The 21,443-nt window shown below is 50.3% G+C and overlaps 1 protein-coding gene and 1 long non-coding RNA gene across 4 annotated transcripts; one reads left to right on the plus strand and one right to left on the minus strand.

Annotated features, from left to right (window-relative positions):
- The first annotated feature begins 1,301 nt into the window (after nt 1–1,301).
- On the plus strand, nt 1,302–12,067 carry LOC107325654. The gene is made up of 5 exons (XR_001559726.2): nt 1,302–3,916; nt 4,549–4,710; nt 7,166–7,334; nt 8,345–8,465; nt 11,962–12,067. It is a non-coding gene; the product is annotated as an uncharacterized LOC107325654 (long non-coding RNA).
- ACER1 (alkaline ceramidase 1) lies at nt 10,402–19,655 on the minus strand. 3 transcript variants are annotated; one of them, XM_015886762.2, is made up of 7 exons: nt 18,923–19,655; nt 18,697–18,800; nt 13,767–13,881; nt 13,298–13,436; nt 12,065–12,202; nt 11,584–11,721; nt 10,402–11,296 (listed from the first exon to the last, which is right to left on the minus strand). In XM_015886762.2, the coding sequence occupies exons 2-7, from the start codon at nt 18,787–18,789 to the stop codon at nt 11,128–11,130; spliced, it is 792 nt and encodes a 263-aa protein (XP_015742248.1). In that variant the 5' UTR covers nt 18,790–18,800; nt 18,923–19,655; the 3' UTR covers nt 10,402–11,127. The 3 variants fall into 3 exon arrangements, with proteins under 3 accessions (XP_015742248.1, XP_015742247.1, XP_015742246.1); XM_015886761.2 differs by lacking the exon at nt 18,923–19,655 and having other exon boundaries at nt 18,697–18,855; XM_015886760.2 differs by lacking the exons at nt 13,298–13,436; nt 13,767–13,881; nt 18,697–18,800; nt 18,923–19,655 and having other exon boundaries at nt 12,065–12,707.
- Between the last annotated feature and the right edge of the window lie 1,788 nt (nt 19,656–21,443).

Consider the following 21,443-nt stretch of genomic DNA (forward strand, 5'->3'; position numbering starts at 1 on the left):
GACGCCGAGGAGGCGGGGAAAGGGGCGGGGCTTGAGGTGGGTCAAGCGGGGAGTGGTGGGCGGGACGAGAAGTGGGCGGGGCTTCACTTCTCCCGTGCCTCCTTCGCTCCCCTCCCCCTCAGAGCGGTGGGCGCGGCGCTGAGGCGCGCTTCGCTCCCTCAGCGTGGCCGAGCCCTGCGCCCCGTTTAATCCCCTCACAGTCCCCTGTCCTCACACCGGTACAAGCACCCCTTCCTCAGCCTACGCCTTCCCTGCTCTAATCTGCCCCGTTTTGTTCATTTCGTACGCAAATGAGCCTGAGAACAAGGGAAACCGCAGCTCCCAGGGGCAGGGCTGAGCCGTGATGAGGAGGAACCAGCTCCTTCAGCCTCTTTTTGCCCCCATTTTTCCTCCATCTCCATGATTTTTCCCAATATCACCCCCATTCTCACACGTTCTCCCTCAGCCTCCATCTTTTTATTCCTTTCTGTTTCCTCCATGGCCGCCCCAGTGTCCTTTATTTTCCACCCCTTTCTCCTCATACACCGTTGCTTTTCCTCATTATCCCCTTATTTTCCCTCAGTCTCCCCCTAGTTTCTTTCACCTCCCCCTCAATCTCCCTTATATTCCCCCTTTCACATTCCCCTTCTCAAATCATTCCACCCTCCCTTTCTGCCTCATTTTCCCCCTCACACACCTTCACTTCCCCTCTTTCTCCCTCAATTTCTCCTTGATTTCTTTCATTTTTTCCCTCATTCTCCCCTATTTTCCCTCAATACCCTTCATTTTCCCCCCACACCTTCTGGTTCCTCCATTTTCCCCTCAATGTCCCCTATCTGCCCCTCACATTCCTCTTTCTCCCCTTAATTTCTCTCATTTTCCCCCTTTCTCCCCATTTCCCCTCAACATTCCCCTTCCTTTCTCCCCCATTTTCCCCTCACATCCTCTCATTTCCCCTCAGCATTCCCCCATCCTCCCCTCACACACCTCTTCCCCTCACCCCCATTTTCCCTCAGCTGCTCTATTTCCCCTCACAATCCTCCATCTTCCCCTCAATTTCTCTCATTTTCCCTCAACATTCCCTTCCATTCTCCCCCATTCCCCTCATTTCTCCCTTATTTTCCCCCATTTTCCCTTCAATTTCTCTACATCCCCTCACCCTCTTCCATTTCCCCCTCAGCGTCTCATTCCCCCTCAGCCTCTCCCCCATCTCCCTCACGCACCTTCTCCTTCCCCCCCCATCTCCCCTCAGCCATTTCTCCCCCATTTCCCCTCACAAACCTCCTCATCCCCTTCCTCCCCCCACCCTTAACCCTCCTCCTTCCCCATCCATCCCTCCATTTCCCCTCATTCACCTTCATTCCCCCCCCTCCATTTCCCCTCCCTCTCCCGCCTTTCCCGGCTCTCCACAGCACCGCGATGGAGACCGCGGGCTGCGTGTGGGAAGAGCGTTGCCCTCGTAGCGCCCATCATCGGCGGCGAACAACCTCCAACAATATCCCGTGTTCTCTGTGCATAGAGGAACATTTGCAATGCAAATAAAGCCAGGGATTCCTTCAGAGAACGGCGTTTATCAGCCTCGGGCTCAGCTGTGTGCGAACCCCGCAGGTCACCGGCCCGGCTGCGGGCATCGTTGAACACCGCTGTTAGCTCCTATTTGCATCTGAAAAGTGGGTTTTGTTTACACCTCCGTACAACGGGTTGTTCCGAGCTTTAAATTAACCTCCAAACTCAATCGGTGACCGTTTATGAGCAAGTTTTTCTCTTAGAAACCCGCTTGGTGCTGGTTTTTGTTTGGGGGGGGTCAGCCCGTCGCTGTGAGAGAGCAGAAGAATGTTATGAGCCCGCAGCGCTGTGCGTGCTGCTCACCCGTAGCCACAGGCGGGGATTAACGGGCTCCCAAACCCTTCCAAAGAGCCACTTCAACCTCGTCAGCTTTGATAGGAGATATTAGTAAAGCAAAACGCTTCATCGCTTCAGTTCACAGCGACAAAACAAAAGGAACCCCCCCACAAACCCCCCCTGTTTGATTCCTCTTTTAAGTGCCCGCTGCTAATTTTCCGTGTTCTGTCTGTTGCAGGCCCGAAGGACATCTCCTCGGACAGTCTCTTTTCTTTCCCCATTCAGACCCGGGCCTCTTTCTTGTGAGTTCCCATTGATATCTTTAATTGTAGACGTTATTCCCGTGCTCACGACTCTGAGGGTTCAGCCTTTTCTTTTCCAGCTCGTGGTGTCATTCATTCTCAGCCTTGGTTGGTTACAAGCCCCCAGGTTTAAAACCTTTCCTGGAAATCGTTTGAGTTATAGAAGGGAGCTTTTCAACTCATCTGGTCCACCACCCTGCAATGAACAGGGAGAATCCTTCCCACAGTGGAGCACTTGATCCCACTCTCCCTCTGTATAACCAAGTCCTAATGTAGGAGATGCTGTTTAAGTCATGCAACCCTCCGAACTTTTCCTGCCGAATGAAACTTCATTAGAATCTGATTTTTATTTCAATTCCGACATTTAAATTCTGACATTTGTGTGCCTTTATTTTATCCAGCTCGTTGCTGCCACACACACTGGATGCAGATTGCCCTCCCACTCCAGCTCGGGATGCTGCAGTTCCCCATCTATGCTGATATCTCAATGCACTGCTCCAGCTTTCAAGGTGCTCAATGGCCGAGGATGGGATTCAAGCATGAACTTGACCACTTCTGAGTTAGGTATGGGGAAACTCAGCTTCCACTCTGATAGGCAGACCAGCACCTGGCCACAAAACTGAACTACACTGAAGGAATTGGGCAGTTAAAAAGCAGCCAAAGGTAGATTTGCCAGGCTCTGTAGGAGGATGTTGGGATTTCAGATGTCTGGTAGTGTTGGGGGGAAGGTGTAGCCAGCAGCCACACAAGCTTCCTCCAAACCTCTCCTTTTGCAGGGATGTCTGAAGCTAACGAGCTGTCAGCTGAGTGCCTTCGCACCCAAGGTAGCCGTGGGCTGAGCTCCTGCTTCTTTAGATCTATTCCAGCAACTTCTGGGTTTTGCAATAAGCGTCTGCAAATCCAATTAGCTACTTTCTTTGTGGCACTGTAGTCTGGCAGAGATCTGCTGTGTTGCTGCCATCTACAGTAGGGCCAGTGCCAATGGATAAGAAACAGATCTGATTTGCATATTCAAATATGCAAATGGACCGATGACAGCTCTCCTTAATTTCTGTTTGGGCTTTTGATTGCAAAAGCGTTGCTTCAGAGATCCTAGTCTTGTGCTGAGAGGTGTGTGTTCCATCCTGCCTGGCCCTCGCTATGCCAAGGGATCGTTCTGTCCCATGAGAGCTGGAAAATGAAGTGGAAAAAATACTTTGCACTGCACCTGTCCCTCCCTTGGCCAGGTAAACACAGGAGACACCCATACTGCTTACTTGCCAGGATCCAAGCAACATCTCTCCTGTTGCAATGAGAGTAGTTTCCTGTGGGCTTAGCACCACTCTTTGAGTTGGCTGCCTCATACCATCAAGCCTTGTGGTCTATTGATATGTATGTGTGTATTATGTTTGTGTTACTACAAACACAACAGCCAACCACTTCTGTAACCTTGCCTTGCCCTTCCTGTTCTTGGAGAAACAAGTTCGCTTCGCTGTTCATTGCCATTCAGCATTGTTTTCTCATTGCTATTTTAGTTGCATCTTCCCTTTTTCTGCTCTGAACTGAAGACCACAAGTTCTGTGGTCAGTCTGTGCTTTGAGTGGCTTGGAGAGCTGCCAGCTGCCAAGGAAGGCCCATCCCCAGCACTTAGAGTCAAACAGCGTGGAGAAACACTGATCTTGTAATGGTTGTGTGGACTTAAAGACACTGATCTTGCATTTGAGCCTAGTTTCTCTGAGAAAACTCACTTCAGCTTCATATCCAGATGCAATACTGCTGAATGGAAAGACCCCTCAGTTCTCCCCTGGATCTCTGTAAGTCACTTTCCAGCTGCACAGAAATCCTTGTCTAATGCTGTGTGGCAATGTCTGATGAATCAAAACAGAGAACTGATGATATTTGAGGTAATAAGGGCTGGTATTTACCCTGGGTTCGCCAATAATAGTGCCATATCCTTACTTAGTGCCTCAGAAAAAGTCCTGAACCCAAAGTCAGGAGACGATTTGGTATTCAGGACATGCATTTAACACCAGGATAGTGCAGCAGAAGTCCAGATTGTTAATGGCCAAAAGCTCTGATTGCCAGAAAGACGTTCCTAACCTCAACTAGCTGCATCTGGGGAAGAAATTACAGGCAGCTTGGAAATTCTTTACTTCCCTTATTAATGAAGGACTTGGTAGGAAGAAAAAAACCCACCAAAACCACTGTAATACAATTGAGCTTAACTAAGTTCTTTTGTGCCTGAGGAAAATCTGAATTATAGCTTACTATAGGTTCTGAAAAATTCAAGTCTTTTAATGGGCAATAACCCTCTGAAACAGAAAGAAGAGGGAAAATTTTCTTAGTAAGCAGGAACACAATGAGAATTTATTTTCTGCTTTCAGTGTAGTTAGTGCTGGTGAAAAGAGCCAGATGAATAGTCACAAATACGTCATGTCCTTTGCAGATGCAACATGGGCAGCACAAGCGTCCTCAAACCGCCCCGCCAACGTGCTTCAATTCTGAATGAGGAGAACCAGCTTTCTGGGTGAGAAAGGAGTCTGTCTCTATTCAGTCCCTGACCCTTCTGCTCAAGACTGTTGATGAAGGGGCCTCATTAGCACCAAAGGTGAGGTTGGCATTATAATGTAGCTACTGGCTGGCTGCAGGCTGAGCTGACACCTATCCGTTCGTTCTGTCAGATGATGATACCTGTCGTTAGCACTCTGCAGACAGAGGTCAGGTTTGGCCAAATGATGTAAAGGGCTGAGTCAGGCCAATCTCACCAGCTGGCTGGACTGATTTGCCTGTGCCTTGTTTTGGTTGATGCCAAAGTCATTGAGGAATGCTGTGTGCTCAGAGAGAGGCCACCTTCTGACAGAGAACTGTGACCCTGGACAGGATAACCTTTATAGCACTAAATAATACAAGATGGGGGGAGAGGTAGCTTGAAAAAAAGGACGTAGCAGGGTGAGATCAGCAGCAGAATGTGACCAGCATCAAAAAGCCTGTTCTGAATCATTTCCTGGATTGAAAAGAGTGTCCAAAAAAGGAGCAGGAATTACTATTTCAGATAAATATACTGTCTGCAATGCAGCCTCTTCACAACCAAGGCATTCCCAGTATCTGGAGTTTCCCAGGCCTAACATGCAACAGTCTTGTGGCCACACATTCATGCACGCCTTATTTCCAAGCATCCCAAGCTTACAGCATGGTGCCTTTCCTCTTGGGGGCTGGTGTTTCTGCTGTTTCCAGCCCTAATCACTCAGCTTGGTGGTTTTCAGAGCAACTGGCCCTTTCCAGCCAAAGCAGGTACCCAGTTCAAACCTCCCTATAATAAGAGCAGGTTGTGAGACATCCCAGAGCAGCATTTCAGAACCTGTAACCCTCAAATTAATGTGAATTTCTGTTTTTTTGTGGCTGCTTAGTCAGCTGCTATGGTGAGAGGTTCCACCAAAACTGGGCTGTTTTGCTGGCTTTACATGAAATGAGCTTTGTGATTTCCACCTGTCTACAAAGCCAATGGAGGTAGGGTTGCCACATATGTTAGTCTATGCAAACCAGCTCTAATCTAGCTATCTCAGGTATGATAGCAGGTGAGATAATCCTCCACACTACAGTGCAGGCTATGCAAACTTGCCTGTGACTCAGAGAATTTGGCTGGCAGTACCATGCTGAAATTTGTATCGCTGAAACTCAATCGTTATCACTGATATCGCTACCTGTCAGACAATGGTGCACCTGATTGCAGCAAAGTCGTACCTTGGTGCTTCTGAAATGCCTTAGTGTTTGACTTTGTTCCATTGTGGCCCAGCCAGCACAGTTTAATGGGAGTCAGGATGGGATCTAAAACAGCACACACATGTAACAGCCAACACAGCGTGAACTAAAGGCTCTGCAGCCAGACTGTGAAGGCAGAGCTGTTACAAATTCAGTCCCTTTGTTACTCAGGCATCGGAGATAGGCACTGTAATACATGGCCACGAGTTTATCCATTACATACCTTTTATATGCCACCACTATTTTGGATTAATGAAGAATACAATCAATTCGACACATTTCATGCCATTTTGCAGTGCATGATGTAAACATTGCAGATGCAGGCTGTTTCCTCCCATTGCCTGCGGATTTTTACATGCTATGAAATCTATTTTAAATATATGCATGAAATGTGTCACGAAACATCTGACATATGTGGAAAACATATTACTGTACCGTATGGGCAGTGTAGAAGGTCACTGATAAACAGCTTGAAAGCAGCAATCATTTGCATACAGAGATATATCTGCTTATATTACGATCCCATCATAGGGGAATAGGGTCTGAGGTCTGCGTGGGTCACTGGCAATGGCAGCATTGTTGGACTTGTGATGCATATCGTGATGGAAACAAATAGAAGTAGTTAGGATGATTGCTGCCTGGACCTTTTCATCAGTTCCCTATAACAAGGCATTTGATGAAGTCCTGTGGAAGGTAAGGGATGGGAAACTGGAGAGCAGAGTCGTGGTTTTAATGACACTTCATCATAGTTTGGTCATAAAGAGTTACTTTTGTTCAAGGCACTTCTCTGTGCTGAGTGTCACAGAGCGGATCCTGTTCTCTCTTTCAAGCATCCACTCAGGTTGGGCTGAATAGAGTTAGTACGCATTAGGGATGGTACAGACAGGGTCAAGCCCTGCCTTTAATCTCTGTGTATGTCCTTCTGTCAAGATGATTAATGTTTTTCAGCGTTACACCACTAAATCTGTAAGTCAGATAGGACGAATGGTGATGTAGAACGAATTTAACTGGTTGCCATTTTTTGTTCTTGGCAGTGCTCTGGTGGATGTTAATGCTTGGCAGTAAACAATACAATCCCACATATATCAATTTTTGTGTTTTCACGTTCATCTTCATTGATTAATTTTGTAGATTGCTCCCAGAAAGCACTTAGTGATATATTGCAGTTTGCACTTTATTGGCATTACACAGCACTATTTCTGGCTGCTGCTCAACAAAATGAATCCTTAAGTGCAAGCGAGTGCCACTGATATCAATGGAAATACTCATATTCTTAACATTAAACGTATGTTTGTGCATTGCAGTGAACTGAGACACCTCGTCTGTCATGGAATCTGAATCAGTGCAGCTCATGAATTGGGACCCAATGCATGAATGCTTATGGAAAGTGAATGGGAAAACATGGAGGACAGTCCTAACTGAGACCACGAGCTTCAGCGTGAAGGCAGGGAGAAGCAAATCCTTTCATCTCAGGTATTTTTATAGCAGCTGTTACTACAGAATTGAAGTTATGTGAACCACTTTATCAGAGAAATGTGAACTGCTTGTGTTTCTTCTGAAAACAGCAGTGGAAATGTGTTGCTAAGTGGAAGCAAAGCACGAGGCTTTATAGACACAGCTGAAAACATGATTTGATCTTTTAAAATCATTTTGGCCAACTGGTTTATTTGGCCGTGTAACAGCCGTGCTTCACGTTATTGAAGTACAGCTTTTACCCACAACTCCCCTATGCTCACTGGTCAAATCTGGCCTTGATAATGTGTGCAGCCACCGTGTGAAATAACACAGAGAGATGCAGGCAGGGCACCTCGAGACTGTGTGTGCTGCAAGACTGTATTCATTGAACCAGGATTTTCAGCTGAGCAGGATCTGATCCCGTTTATCTGTCCAGAACAACCTTTAATATGTGGAGATCTGTTTGATTATGGCCCTATTTCTTCTTATATAAAAAGTGGATAGCAAGGGTGTAAGTAAAACAGGGAAAGAAAAGAAAGAACTCTTTTTACTAACAGTTCTGATTGGGATGTAGTAGAGCTGCCAACCTCTGAGCTGGAAATCCTGAGTCAAACCTCAGAAGCTGTGCTTAGAACTGTCAGGACAAGGATGTAGAGGTAATATTTCCTGGAGCCTCTCTCTTCCCTTCCTGAGTTTCTCAGCCCTTTGCATTCATGCTTTCCAACTTTGCACTGCTGACTTTGGAGTCTAAATCCGAGAAAAGTTTAACCTGAATTAACGTTGTTTTAACACAACTCCAGAAGGGGGTTTTTTAATCACAAAGATGGCCAGGCTTCACTAAAACCCCAGCTCTTATTACATATTTTCTGTGCATCAAAACTACCACCTTCATTTCTCTTTGAGACAGTTACAAATAAATGTCTTTTGCAAACCACACAAGGGACGCTTCAGTGAAGCAGTTTCTTCTCCTAGCATTGCTAAGAGCAAGGAACAGGTTATTATTAATTGCTTTTGCATTACTTATGCAGGTCCATGAATGCGCACTGTCCTTTATGGATAATTCCCTCTGCTCTGAAGTTTCCAGCCTGCTGGCCACATCCTGCAGTGTAAATCTATAACAGCAGGAGGCAATTTGGTGCAGCAAAACAGGTAAAAGTTAATCCTTTATCCTGCAGGACTGGTGCCTTATCAACATTATTCGTTCATTTGTGTTGCAATTGCACCAAATAGACGCTGTTGTTTCACAACCTCTTTAATCTGGCATCAGTTGAAAGCAGCAGCCTCTCTGTTCTCTTCCTCATTCCTGCTCCCTCTCTTGCTTCTTTTCTTGTGGTTTAGGCAGCCACATGGCAAACCAAATCAGGAAAATGATCCGGGTTAAGGCTCATCTGGCAAAAATAAGGGAAGGAAGGGTTTAATTTTGACCATTCCTAACTCAGATCCTGAGTGTGTGGGCTTGTAGCTCTTCCTGCCCTGCCAAATTCCAGCATTACTCTGCTGAGTGCCTCTGGCTGCATGCACCCAGCATGGCACACACATGGCAAAGGTCCCTTTGCAGGGGAACTGCAGAGCTTCCCAGGGCTTTGGGGGCAGAGAAAGGACCGCTGTTACCTTTGTACCCCTGCATTGTGTTGGTGGTTTCTCCTGGTCCCTGGTTTGCTCACAGCAGAAATGTCACAACTCGTTTTGATGGGATGCTCGGTGCTGGCTGCGCCCCACACATGGGACACGCGGCTCCCTGGTGGGAGGGATGGGATGTCCCCAGCAGCTCGGGGACCTTTTGGAGGTGCTTTGGAGAACCCCACACAGCTTTGGGGTGCAGCACCACAGTCACGTCCCGGTGTCAGGGCTGCTTGGCTCTCAGACCACAGCCCCGCTCAGCACAGGGGGCCCTGCCTCAGGCACTGCACTCCTTTTAAAGCTGCTTTGTGGGTTTCTTTTCTTTTCTCTCGCGCTCTCTCCCCCCTCCACTCCCCCTCAGGTTCCCAGGGCTGGGGATTCAGCTTTTGGCTTCATCCAGAAATCCCTGAGGGTTTCAGATCCCCACGAGGCCTCTCAATGTCTTGATCTGCTTGAATAGGCATTTTTAACGCGGCCCCGGCTGTCATCGGGGCCTGTTACAGTCACTCAACTGCAGCAACATTGTTCTCCAGGCGCCTGGGACACCTCCCTTATTACCATAGAGCACGGGGGATTTTGCTGTGGGGTTTCTCCTCATCATCTCTCAGACCTGTGACGGTCCATTCGCCCTCCTCCATATCACAGCCTCCATCCCTGCGTGGCTCCTAGCATCCCCATCCCAAAGGGCTGCTGGCTTCTGTCCATCTCCCTCGGTCCCCTCGGTGGATGATGGTGACCCCCTTTTCCTGTGCCAGGCTCCCTGGCAACGCGGCCTTTCTTTGCCAGCAGCCTCCTCCACCCCCTGACGGGGAGAGGGGCCGTGAAAGCCGCTCTGCACTTTTGAACTTGCTGCCGTCGCGCTCAGTGGCTGCGCGGGACAGCAGCAGCCGAGGGGCCGGGCCCAGCAGGGACCCGGTGCAATTGCCCAGAAGTTATTAATAGGCTGCAGAAGAATGTGATGGGCTGGGGAAGGGGTGAGGGAGAGGGGGAGAGAAGTGGGGATGGGGAGTGAAATGAGGTGATGGAGAGAGGCCGGAGTGATGGCATGCAGAGAGACAAAGAGGAGGATGGAAGAGATGGGTGAAGGCAGGCAAAAGCTCAGCTACTGTTGTTCCCATCCTGTACCATGCGTGGTGGCCATGCTGGGGGACATGGACCAGGACTGGGGGTTCAGCCCAGACATGATGCAGGTGAAATATTGCCCGGGGATCATGAGCCAAACTTGCCATCTAGTGGCTCTGGGGACCATTGCAGAGGGACCCACAGCATGATGGTGGTGGGGCTGTGCGCTGACTTCTTGCTCAGGATGAACCCCTATGGGCCACTATTTTTGCTTTACTGACAGCATCCCCAAGCCTCTGTGGTTCCCTGGAGGGACATCACCTTGCTAAGGCTGTACTTCAGGGGGCCAACTCCAGCTGCTCTGCTGGCCTATTGGTGTTCCCAGAGTCATAGAATCATAGAATCATTCGGGTTGGAAATGACCTCCAAGATTACCCAATCCAACCCATCCCACCATGCCCACTAACCATGTCCCTCACTGCCACCTCGCCATGGCTCTCAAACACCACCAGGAGAGAGACAAGGGCCACAGGGACTGAGAAGGGATAGAACAGAACCTCTCTTGGGCTGTCATCTAAAAGGATTTCCCCCACCAGGCCATAAAGAGCTTTGGCCACTGCAGGTGGCTGACAGATAATGGGGGATATGGTGCATTCAGGGGAAAGAAAAGAGCTGGGTGCTAGTCAGTGTCCATAGCTTTAATGCACAGCTCTCCTGAGCAAGACCATATACATAAATAAATAAAATTAATAATAATAATTAGAGCAGCCCCAACAAACCCATCTGTCACCAGCTTGGCTTCTGTCTTTCCAGCTGTGCTCTTGACAGCAAAAGGCGACACAGCCTGACTAATGCAGAGGACACAGAAGCAGCACTGTCCTCTCCCCTTCTCAGTGAGCATCAGCTGGAGGAGGAGACCTTCGTCTCCCTGGCATTAGCCTGGGCAGTCTCCTAAGTCTGTGGGCTCCCACCCTCCTTCACGCCCAGCACCACGAGGCCTCAGCTGCTCCCTGCCCCATCCGCCAGCCACGTTGCCCTTGTCCAGGGAGCAGGCACACAGCTGAGGTGTTTCCCGTAAAGATGCACGTGTGTGCATCACACACCCCATGCCTGAGGGGCGTAGCTGGCTTTAGCACTGCTTGTGAGGTTCCTCCAGGGCAATGTAAGGCACCACGATGGGCCAGGAGTCGCTGGGCCAATATCCTAGCTTTGGTGTGAACGCTGGCATCTCGTAGGTGACGTCAAAGTACATGACGAGTGGGAAGCAGTAGAGGAGGGACACAGCTATCAGCACGTGCCTGTCAAGGAACCAAAAAAGACACGTGGGAGGAGGGTAACACTACCAGCCCTTCTGCACCTCCTGACTGTGTGTGGAGGAGGTAAGGGATATTAAGCAGTGATTAGGATGAATTCTTGGGCTGGGGCCAGGATGAGGAGCAGCATCAATAGTGACAGAGCAAAGTGGGCACAAATGCAGCTGCTCCCTGTTCAAGTACCACATCCCTCCTGCCCTCCCTCCTCCTCTTTGGCCCTTCAGCTCTGAAACATTTAAGCCAGGCTTCCTTCCTCTCCACTAGAGACTTACCAGAAGCTGTGGAAATAAGGGAAGTTGATTGCCTGGCAGAGCCAGCAAAGCCACCTGTCACTTAACCAGCTGGTGATGGCCAGCACCCACCACAGCACCATGGCTTTGGCCATCCGGTGAACACGTTGGTCATCGCACCTGGAAAACACAGAGGAGAGAGTGAAGGGAGCTGTAATGGAAGGATGGAAGGAAAGTGAGTTTGAAAGAGGGCCACGTCTGCACGTGCTAATGTGACAGGGCAAAACCTGGTGGGTTTCTGCTCAAAGATATTCATCAAACCACAAGAACTGGAGAAGTGTGGCTCTGCAGGAGTTTCTGACCTTCTGTGGGTGACAGTGATGCTACAAGATGCTAACACACCTTTGTCTTTCTCCCCAGATCTGAATGGGTTCCCCTCAACCCCACACTGGTCCCCGAGTCCCACATAAAGGAGAAGGAGCTGCAGAGACGGCAGAGATGAACCTCTCAACCTCCTCCTCACTTTTTCAGCTCGCGCCAGGTCAGGTACAGCAGGTGGAAGGCGATGCAGTTGAGCGCGTAGGCATTGATAGATGGTTTGATGAAGGACATCAAGGTGGTGATCACGGTGGTGACACCACCCAACCAGTAGAATTGCTTCCTAAAGGGATGACAGAATTGGGAGTGAGTGTCAATGCCTCCAAGGTTCATAGTGCAGCAGGTAAAGGATGGTGCTGGCCACAACCTGAGAGAGGAAGCCACGTTCCAGCACCTCCTATCTGTTTGCATATAACTGTCCTCGGGCTCTGCAGAAGTCCTGGTAGGAAAGCCAGGATATATTTGATGTTTCTCAAGAACTGCTTTGCTAAATCCCCTGTTCGGTCCAGAATAGAGCTTGGACCGCAGTCCCGAGGATGACTCGCCCACTGCCATGGCGATGCCAGAGCCAGGCATGGAGCTGTGCAGAGGGAAGGGCTGCAGAGCTGCTGTCCCAGCAGCGGGGGCAGGGCCTCGATTCGGGCTGACTGAGCAACAATAGGGCTCGGAGGGGCCTTTCACATGCAAATCCCTTCCCAAGTCCCTTCCCCTCTCGCTGCCTCCCCCAGCCATGTCTCCACTGTGAACTCGCGGTGACCTCCTCCGTGGCATGGGAGGAGCGGGATGGGAGCAGGCTCTGTTAAGGGCTGTCTTAGAGGGCTCCAGCAATCCCGCCAGGACGGGAGCATCCTCCTAGCAAAACACCGCTGAGCTCCTGTTGCTGATCTCAGTCTCTCCATCCATCCCGGTACATCCAGCCAGCCCTTATGCAAACACCCTTTGCAACATGGGGTGTTATCTTGGACTAGTTTGGCCTGTGGGAAACCCCATCCCCTGATGGCAGGGGATGTTACAAGAGTTTGACAGCATGGGTATTTCAATGTCAGTGCTCAGGAACATGTAATTTCTCAGGGTGTGTGAAGTGCCCAGGTCCTGCACTTCCCCAGATGGTTCTCTGTTCCCCCTAAATGCTGTCAGGATCATGAGATCCTTCATGCAAAGCTTCCTGTACAGCTTTATAAGGGCAGGCGGCTCCAGGCAGCAGGAGCTCTGGACAGCCCTTTCCAGGGGTTTTGTGCCCTCTCTGTGAGGATCCAGAAGCAAGGAGTGTAGGGTCTGGCCACAAAGCAAACTGCTGAGAGCTGATTTGTGGGGTCACATAGCAGCAGCAGTTTCCCACCCCTTACAGCCTGCAAACTCATTTCCCACTGAGCCTTACCTGCTTTTGATGCACCTGGGGAAGTGAGCCCTTGGGTACCAAACGGAATATGCCACAGCCAGTGTCCAGAGGATGGAGAGCTCATCCAAGAGTTGTCCCACGTAGCTCAGGGTCATGTGGAAGTACATGGAGAAAATACCTGCAGAGAGCAAGGACAGCTTGTGTCAGTGCAGCTCTGTCCCAGGAGAAGCCTATCTGGTCTGGGAAGTAATTGGAGACATTTAGAGAAACATCATTCCTAAAGGGCTGGGCATGGATCTTGGCAGGAATGGGAGACCCAGGGCTTTACAGGACATGAAGCTCTGACCCAGAGCCAGCAGGAACCACGAGCTGCAGCTTCACACATACATGGCTGTTCAGCTCCTCACCCCAGCTTGCCCCTTGCTTTGGCCACTACAAACCCAACTCCAAAGCTAAAGGTACCATGAATGAATGCTCTGCCGCCTGACTTCATGAAATTGGCACCCACCTACACAGAGGAGGAGGCCAGAGATGAAGTACATGGGCACGCTGCGCTTCTGGCAGTACTGCCAGTTCAGGTGGAGCAGGGCAGCCGAAAGGATGAAGAAGCATACATTGCTGATCTGCAAAACAAGAGGCACATTCAGTTTGTTGCATGATCTTGGGCAGGTCTCATCCCACCTTATGCCTCAGTATGTCCCCGTGTGGAGACGATACTGATCTCTGGAGCAAAGCAGCGTGTGGAGGCATTGCTCTTGGCACTGGAGAAGGGCAGAGGCGTTTCATGAGGTGTGAGGCTGGGGCTGGAAGGATGGCTACGATGTGACAACATCTGGGCTGTGTTATCTCTGAGGACAGTGTATGCTTCAGTGACCCAAGTGTGGCGGACAGCAGCAGGACCTGCAGGACACCCACAGATGGGGCTGGACCAAGGTGACATCCTGTGGCGTCACATGCAAAGCCACCTGCCCTAGGGAGGGAAGTACTCTGGACACCAGTAATTATATGAAGTCATGAAAGTTATCTGAACATAGCAAATGGATGCAGCAAAATAATTAATCCCTGTTTTCCAGCTCTGCACAGTTGCTGCATTGCCAGGCTTTGGTGCAGCTGGGGTGTAGGGAAGAGTGTGTGGATTCAGCCTGGTGACAATGCCAGGACTTAGAGGAGCAGCAGATGCTGATGGGCAAAACATGGGAGCTGGGAAGAAGCAGAGAATCCTCTAAGCCTGGACCTGACTGCTGGATCGGGCCCTCTCCACCCTGCAGCAAGGGAGGAAGAGAGTTTGAAGCAGTCCTCACCTCTGCAGGTGTCACCTGCTGTGCAAGCACAACAAATGGAGTATCACCAGGAAGCTCAGTGTCCCCAGGGAAAACCTCTCCTGCTCATGAAAGGTTGGGACCTGGTGGCTTGTTCCACCTGGCAGGCAGTGCAGTGGGATTTGGAAGAGCCAGGAGCGGCCATTTGCCATGCTGCCTTTTGGCCAGCCACCAGCACAGCTTTGATCTCACACAACAATTCTTCTCCTTTCATATTCCAGCCAGACAGTGTCCCAGAACCCAGCTTGGAGTGTCACCCTACAGCTGCAGGCTCACCCCTTTGCATCCCCACTGTGCACCAAGTACATTGCAATGGCAAAATGTGGCCTGTGGTGTCCCATGGGATGTGAGAAGAGGCCTGCAAATCCCAGGGATGTTATCATACCCCTGAAGCACACCCTCTCACAATGCATTGGGAAGAACCCGTCACGCTTCCAGCCCTGTCTCTGTTCCAAAATGAGAAGGGAAGTGCTGGTTCCACTGCACGCTTGAGGTCAAACTGTTTGGAAATGATCACGAAACCAAACTATGTGTTAAAGTAACCAACTGCATTGTAAGCATTTTTTTTTCCCTGTGAAATGGTTCAAGAGGCTTTTGGAAAGCAGGCAGGGATCTCAAGGAGAGAGCAAATGCTTGCAGAAGACACAGCAATGTGCAAGTGCCAGCATGTGTGTCCAAGTGAGGAAACACAGGAGTTGCACACGGGGAGGTCCGGATCCCTGCTGCAGTGGGCATTGCAACAGCACCATTAATTACATGATAGCAACATTATCACTTCATTAATTCAGCCTGAGAAGTGCAAGATCAGATATCAGCAGGGAGGGATGATCAGGAGAACCATGCCAGCAGATTGCAGTGATTCCCTGCAGAGCAGCCAGGCTCAGAGCTCGAGGCAGAACCGCTAGGGACCCACAACTGGGGGGCATACGGGGGCCTCCATCACCTGTCAGATCCCAGCCCTGCTTGTTTGGCTAGGAGAAAAATGAGGCTGGGATCAGTGACATGGCTGTAATCCTACTGCATTAACAGGATCATGGGAAAGGCCCCAGGGCTTGTGCAATGTACACTGTGCAGCTTAAAAGGAAAGGAGAGCCCTGCAGAGAGCCATCCGCTTCTCCATGCACAGCAGAGTGAGAATGGCTTCTTGGAATGGACTGGGACAGCAGGTGCTGGTGTGCTCTCTGAGCACAGAGATGAGACAGTGGCAACCCACGTGTGTGCTGCCCCAGAGCAGGTAGAGGTGTCCCATCCCTGAGATGCTCAGGGGCAGGCTGGATGGATCTGGTGGGAGATGGCCCTGCCCATGGCCAGAACTGGTTAGAATGACCTTTAAGGGCCTTCCAACCCAACTATTCTGGAATTATTGTATGATTTTCTGCACTGGAAGATTTCTCAAAGTGTTGCTGCAGTGCACTCACTCCCTTAAAAACCAAAGACCCAGCTTTCACTGACAGCAGAGCCTGCAGAGCCCAAGACAGAAGCAAGCATCTCCGAGGCCCTCCAGACCTGCAGAGCAAGTTCCTAACAGCCAGAAGCTGGGGCTGCCCGTCCTGCATCATGGTGTCACACCATGTTTAGAGCAGCAAGCAGCAGTGTGGCTGCACACAAACAGCAGTGTGAGGAGCATGTGAGGTGTCCCCACTGCTATGAAGCTGCTGAGCTCCAGCATGAGTATCTGGGCGTATCTGGGTGATTTACACCTGCAGCCAGGCTTATCTCCGCCGATCAATGGAGCTGTGGTTATCTGACAGTGTAAGAGCTCCTGCTGCTTAGCCAGAGAGTGCTGAGGATCAGGATGTCATTACCAGCATCCTCATCGGTTATTGCAGGAAAAGAAAAAGGGGGAATAGAATGGCAGGTCCTTGACTGATGACCCTCATGTAGCACAACACTGTTCTCCTGCAAACAGCCAGAAGACAATAAATTTCTGGGTCACTGAGTCACTATAAATAGTTAGCACTTTGTCACTGAACTGCAGTGCAATTGTGAACCTCAATGTATTAATTATTAGGGACTTAATGATACTGTTTACATTCTCTGCTCATACCCCTGGTGCTTATTACTAATAAAAAGCATCCAACCCAGGCTGGGCTGAGAGTGAGAGCGGCTGCCACAGAGCGATGCTCAGCAGCGTGTTGCTGCTGACACAGAGCTTCCAGCTGAAGTCATGGGCAGCGTTGGGAAGAAGATGCAGAAAGGATGCTCCATTAGGAAGCCCTGCTGCTTTAGGAGGCTTGGGAAGGAGCTGGCTGGGTTCCCAGCTAGTCTAAAACCCTGACAAAGCTGTGCTGAAGTCAATATCGATATAATTGTCTCCAGGCAGGGCAGTGAGATAAGGTCCATAAAGCCCAAGCAGGGAGGCAGCGATCTGAAGATCTGAATGTGGGGAACAAAGGAACGGAGAAGAGAGAGAGACCCAGGACACTGGAATCACACCTAGGATGGTGCTCTGAGCAGTGTTCCCCAGTGCTGCAGGGCTGAGAGCCAGCCTGCATGGACTGAGGGCGATGCCAGGTAGGTGATGCTCCTACTGGCTTTGGATTCCCTGTTCTGCTCTGAGCACAGTGCAGCCCTGGGGACTGTTATCAGCTGCTCAGACAGCCATGGTTCTTCAGGGTTTGCTCTTCCACCTCCTATGTTTTGGAGGGAAGATCACACACCAGTCCTGCTGCGGGCAGCAAGGCGAGTCTTGATCTTGGCAATTCCCTAAACAAGAATTATATCCTAAGCCAGAAACTACAGGAGTGGTTTCCTCTGCTGCACAGGAAGAGATCTAAAGTTAATGTTTTATGGGGTTCAGAGGACTTCGGGACGTCAGGAGGACGGTTGTGCACCTGACCATAGCAGCTGGAGTCTGGCAGCTTGCTGCCAAGAGCTCAGACACAGGAGCGAGCTCCAGAGATACCTCTTGGTGTGATCCTGATCCACTCCAACATCATGGGTATAAATCACAGTCCTTGTAAAAAGCTGGTCTCAGCTCCAAAGACACACTGGGAAAAGACTACCTGAGTGCTGACCTCACAGCTTGGGCAAATGTTTCTCCTGGATTTAATTCTGATTTTAAAAGTCCAACTTTCAGACTTCTTGCTCTGTTTGGAAATCAGCCCCTCTCCAGCACTGCCAATGAGACTCTCAAACCCAGAGGCGTTTGGAACCTCCAGCAACATTCAGAGTGCTGCTGGGAGCATCAGTGACTTCTGCACCCCTTTGCTCTGCAGCCTGTGCTCATCCATCAGGGGCGTATCACCAGTGGACAGCACAGACCAGAAGCTGGGTGCAGGAGGGCATCAAGACCAGCAGGTCCTTATTTCAGTGCCTGGAAGAGAAGGGAGTGCACACAGCCCAAACATCCCTCCTGCACGACCCCGACAGCTCAATTGGAGCTGTGTGACTGGAGAGGGTATTATCGTTATTAGAGGTCATTTATTAAAAACAGGAAATGCTTCTTTAAAAAAAAAAAAAAAAGGGAAGAGATGTTTCCATGAGAAACAAGAACTCCCAGTGTTCAAAGGTAATTGCTGAAGGTTGTAAACAAGGCCTTTGGAAGGCTGTAAATGGGCTCATGCCCCTGCCAGCACTAATTGCACTGAGGCAGAGGGACGCGCTCGCAGGCAGCGGGTGTCTGCAGATGGATGTCAGTGTATGTGGGACTGGTGCTGGAAGGAGCCTGATTACAAAGGGGATCACAGGAGGTGAAACTCCTGCATCAGCTTTCCTCTGCCCGGAGTTCCGGATTCCCAACCTGCCCGACGTGGTTCATGCAAGCACTGTCTCTCATTCTGCCACTCCTGTACGTTTAGCTGGAATATATGAGCCCTGTGTGGGACTTACCCCAGTTGGCAGGCGAGCTGCAGGACTGGTATAACAGGATCTCACCAATCTGGGCTAAGGAGCACTGCCAGACTTTGCTCAGTGGGAACTCAGCCCCATGTGTGCCATGAGGATCCCCGACCCCAGCTCAACTTATGGGCAGCAAACCCCCAGGATTTACATACAGCTCCCCAAACAAACACCCTCCAACAGCAGGAAGCTCAGAGCAACAGGAGAGCAAACGTGGCGGCTGCCCCATCCCATCCCCTATCCCAGAGGCAGCTCTGCCCTTGGGATGTGCCCACTCACCGTGTTGTAGTACTCTGCGATGATCGGCGAGCGCACAAAGTTGTTTTCACACCAGTCGATTTCGGAGCTCTGGTAGGAGAATATGCTCGGCATGGTCGGGTTGCCTGGGCAGAAGGAGAGGAGTGGGTTAGTCATGCAGCTGTGTGCACAAATGGAATGGAGAGAAACCTGCTGCCCACCGGCCCCTTGCACACCTGCGCACACTCATGTTGCATGGCATCCTTACCCTGCTATGAAAGACTCATCCTCTTCCCAGCACGCATCGCATTGCAAACATTTCCCTCTCTCTCCCCACAGTCAGAAGTCACAAATTGCCCTAAGAAATATCCTTGAGCTCTGGTCACTGCAGCCACATCCATAGCACTAACATCCCTCTTTGGGGGTCATTGCTGCTTCATGTCCCAGCCCTGCCCTTGTCACCCTGCCTTCTGCCTTTGCTTTACTTTCTTTATGACTCAGATCTCGCTGCCAAGAGGACTTCCCCACACCTCATGGGCTGTGCGCTACCTTTTGGGAGTGGAGCTCTGCAGGGTTTATTGCTCATTGGCTCCGTCCTTTCTCATCGTTTTGCAGCATTCACCCCAAGGCTGGAGCTCAGTGCAAGAACCAGAGCAGACTTGGGGTGTTCCCAAAGTCCTGAGGCTGGAGCAAAGGCCTGGCATTGTGTCCCTTTGCCGGCAGTGATTCCGCTTTGAATGCAATCAGCCCAGTGAAAGGCATCCAAGCTTCACACCTCTTATCCTCAGCCTGGCCTTTGGTGGAGGAGGAACTGCATTTCTGAGCAGGATTCTAACCAAAATCCAACCTTTCCTCTTCATTTCTCTTCCCCATGCTAAAGAATCTCCTGTCCTCCATCTGCACATCATTTCTCAGCCTTCTTTGGAAAAATCAGTGTTCCAATCAAGTTCCTTGTTCACAAATCCTTGAGGCTTTGGAGCTGTCCTGGAGGCTGATAAAGACGGGTGCAAAACATGGAGGTCTGGGATCACCATTCAGACTCTGGGGCTGAATGAAGGGGATTCTGGAGCTCCTGGGGCTGCTGTGGCTCTTTGGCACTGAGCATGCCCAAGGCACAGGAAGGAAGGGGTGGAAAGCAGCGTTCCCTTTAAATCCCTTTCAGCTTTGGGTCTAGCACAGGGAAGGAAAGTTTATCTTAAAATCACTCTTTGGTTGGTTGTGTTATTATGGAGAAGCTGCCGGGTCTCTGCTTACAGCAGCTGAGTAACGCTGCTGAGCTCAGCAGCGGCCATAGGTGTGCAAGGCTGGGAAGCAACCAGTTTCCTTTGCCTCTCTTCCCAAGAAGTTCAAAGGCAGAAAGCCTGCAAATACAACACAAGCTCGTCTGCAACCTCCTGCCTCTACCAGGCAAACTGACTTGTGGATAAACCTCCACTGCTCCTTTCCAATTATAAGTTAATGACACCCTTTCTTTAATCCAGGCTAGTTCCTCCAAGCAGGTGAGACTGCATCCACGAAAGCAGCAGAAAGGAGATGCAGGCAGTTGGGCTGTGCTCTGACTGCAGTGTTGGGTTTCCATGGGCTCATGTGCAGCACAGGGACTCGCTTCTGATCCCTGGTGTTGTGCATCATGTGCTTGTAGCAACACAAGTGGTTGCATAGGAAAAGAAGTAGACCCAGGAGGTTAAAACCCATCTCAAAGTGAGCAAAGAAGCAGACCCAGGAGGGTAAATCCCATCTCCTCTCTGAGTCAAGAAGAGATGAGGGGATGTTGGAGACATCCAGCAGGAGAAGCAGAAGGGAATAGAGAATCAGCACCCAGCAGCTGCTTGCTTGCTGCTCATCCCAGCAGTGCTTACCTGTCTTCCCTGGGGAGAGGTGAACTGTCGAGAGAACTGCCCAGCTGCTGGAGCTCTATGGTAGCAGGTAGGGAATGGCCTTGCTCCGTCTTTAAGGACAGCTTTGGGATGAGGTGAGAGCCATGAGCACCCTCCAGGCAAAGCTCGCTGTCCCCCACAGGAAACATATTGGCTGGAGGGTTTATATCTGTGCTCCCAAATGGGCAGGGGCAGAGAGGGAGGGCAGGGAAGCGTGAGCTGGAAGGGTTGGAAGAGCAGGTAGAAATGCAGCCTGAAATCATCCGCCTGCCCCTAGGCAGGTTACCTGCGCAGGCGCACACACTGTGCTCCCAGCCCTGGTTTTCCTAAGGGAGGAACAGATCTGCACAGCCTCCTTTGAATTGCTGCTTAATAAACAGCATAACCATTTTTACTCCCCCCCAAAAATACCACACAGCAAACTGCATTCATTTCCAGGGATTAAATTCAAGCCACTTTTCAACTTCTCCCCAATGGCTGCCATGTATTAGCAAAGATAAATCACGCTTCCTCTAGCTGTAAATTTTGTTATTTAGTGAAAGGATTGGCTGGATGGGACACCTCTGTGTGACTGCTTTGCAAACATTTTCCTCCTCAGTCCCTATTATGAAAACTGGCAGTGTTTGAACCTTTCTCAAAGACCAACACCATTTTCCTTCACGTAGGGTTGGGAGAAGAAGAACTACATTTCTTTCTTAAGGATAAAAGCTCATTATTTGGCCAGCTTGTCTTGATGGAGCACGGGAGGCATCAGGTTCAGCATCACCAGGCAGGGTCTGACCAAGACCTGAGGTGTTCCTGCCTGTGTCCATGTCCCCATCCCTATCCTTGTTCCCATCCCCATCCCTGTTTCAGTCCCTATCTCTATCTCTGTCCTTGTGCATGCAGTCCTTCAGGCTCATATTTCTTTTC

The sequence above is a fragment of the Coturnix japonica genome, chromosome 28 (genome assembly GCF_001577835.2).
Source record: "Coturnix japonica isolate 7356 chromosome 28, Coturnix japonica 2.1, whole genome shotgun sequence".
NCBI lineage: Eukaryota > Metazoa > Chordata > Aves > Galliformes > Phasianidae > Coturnix > Coturnix japonica.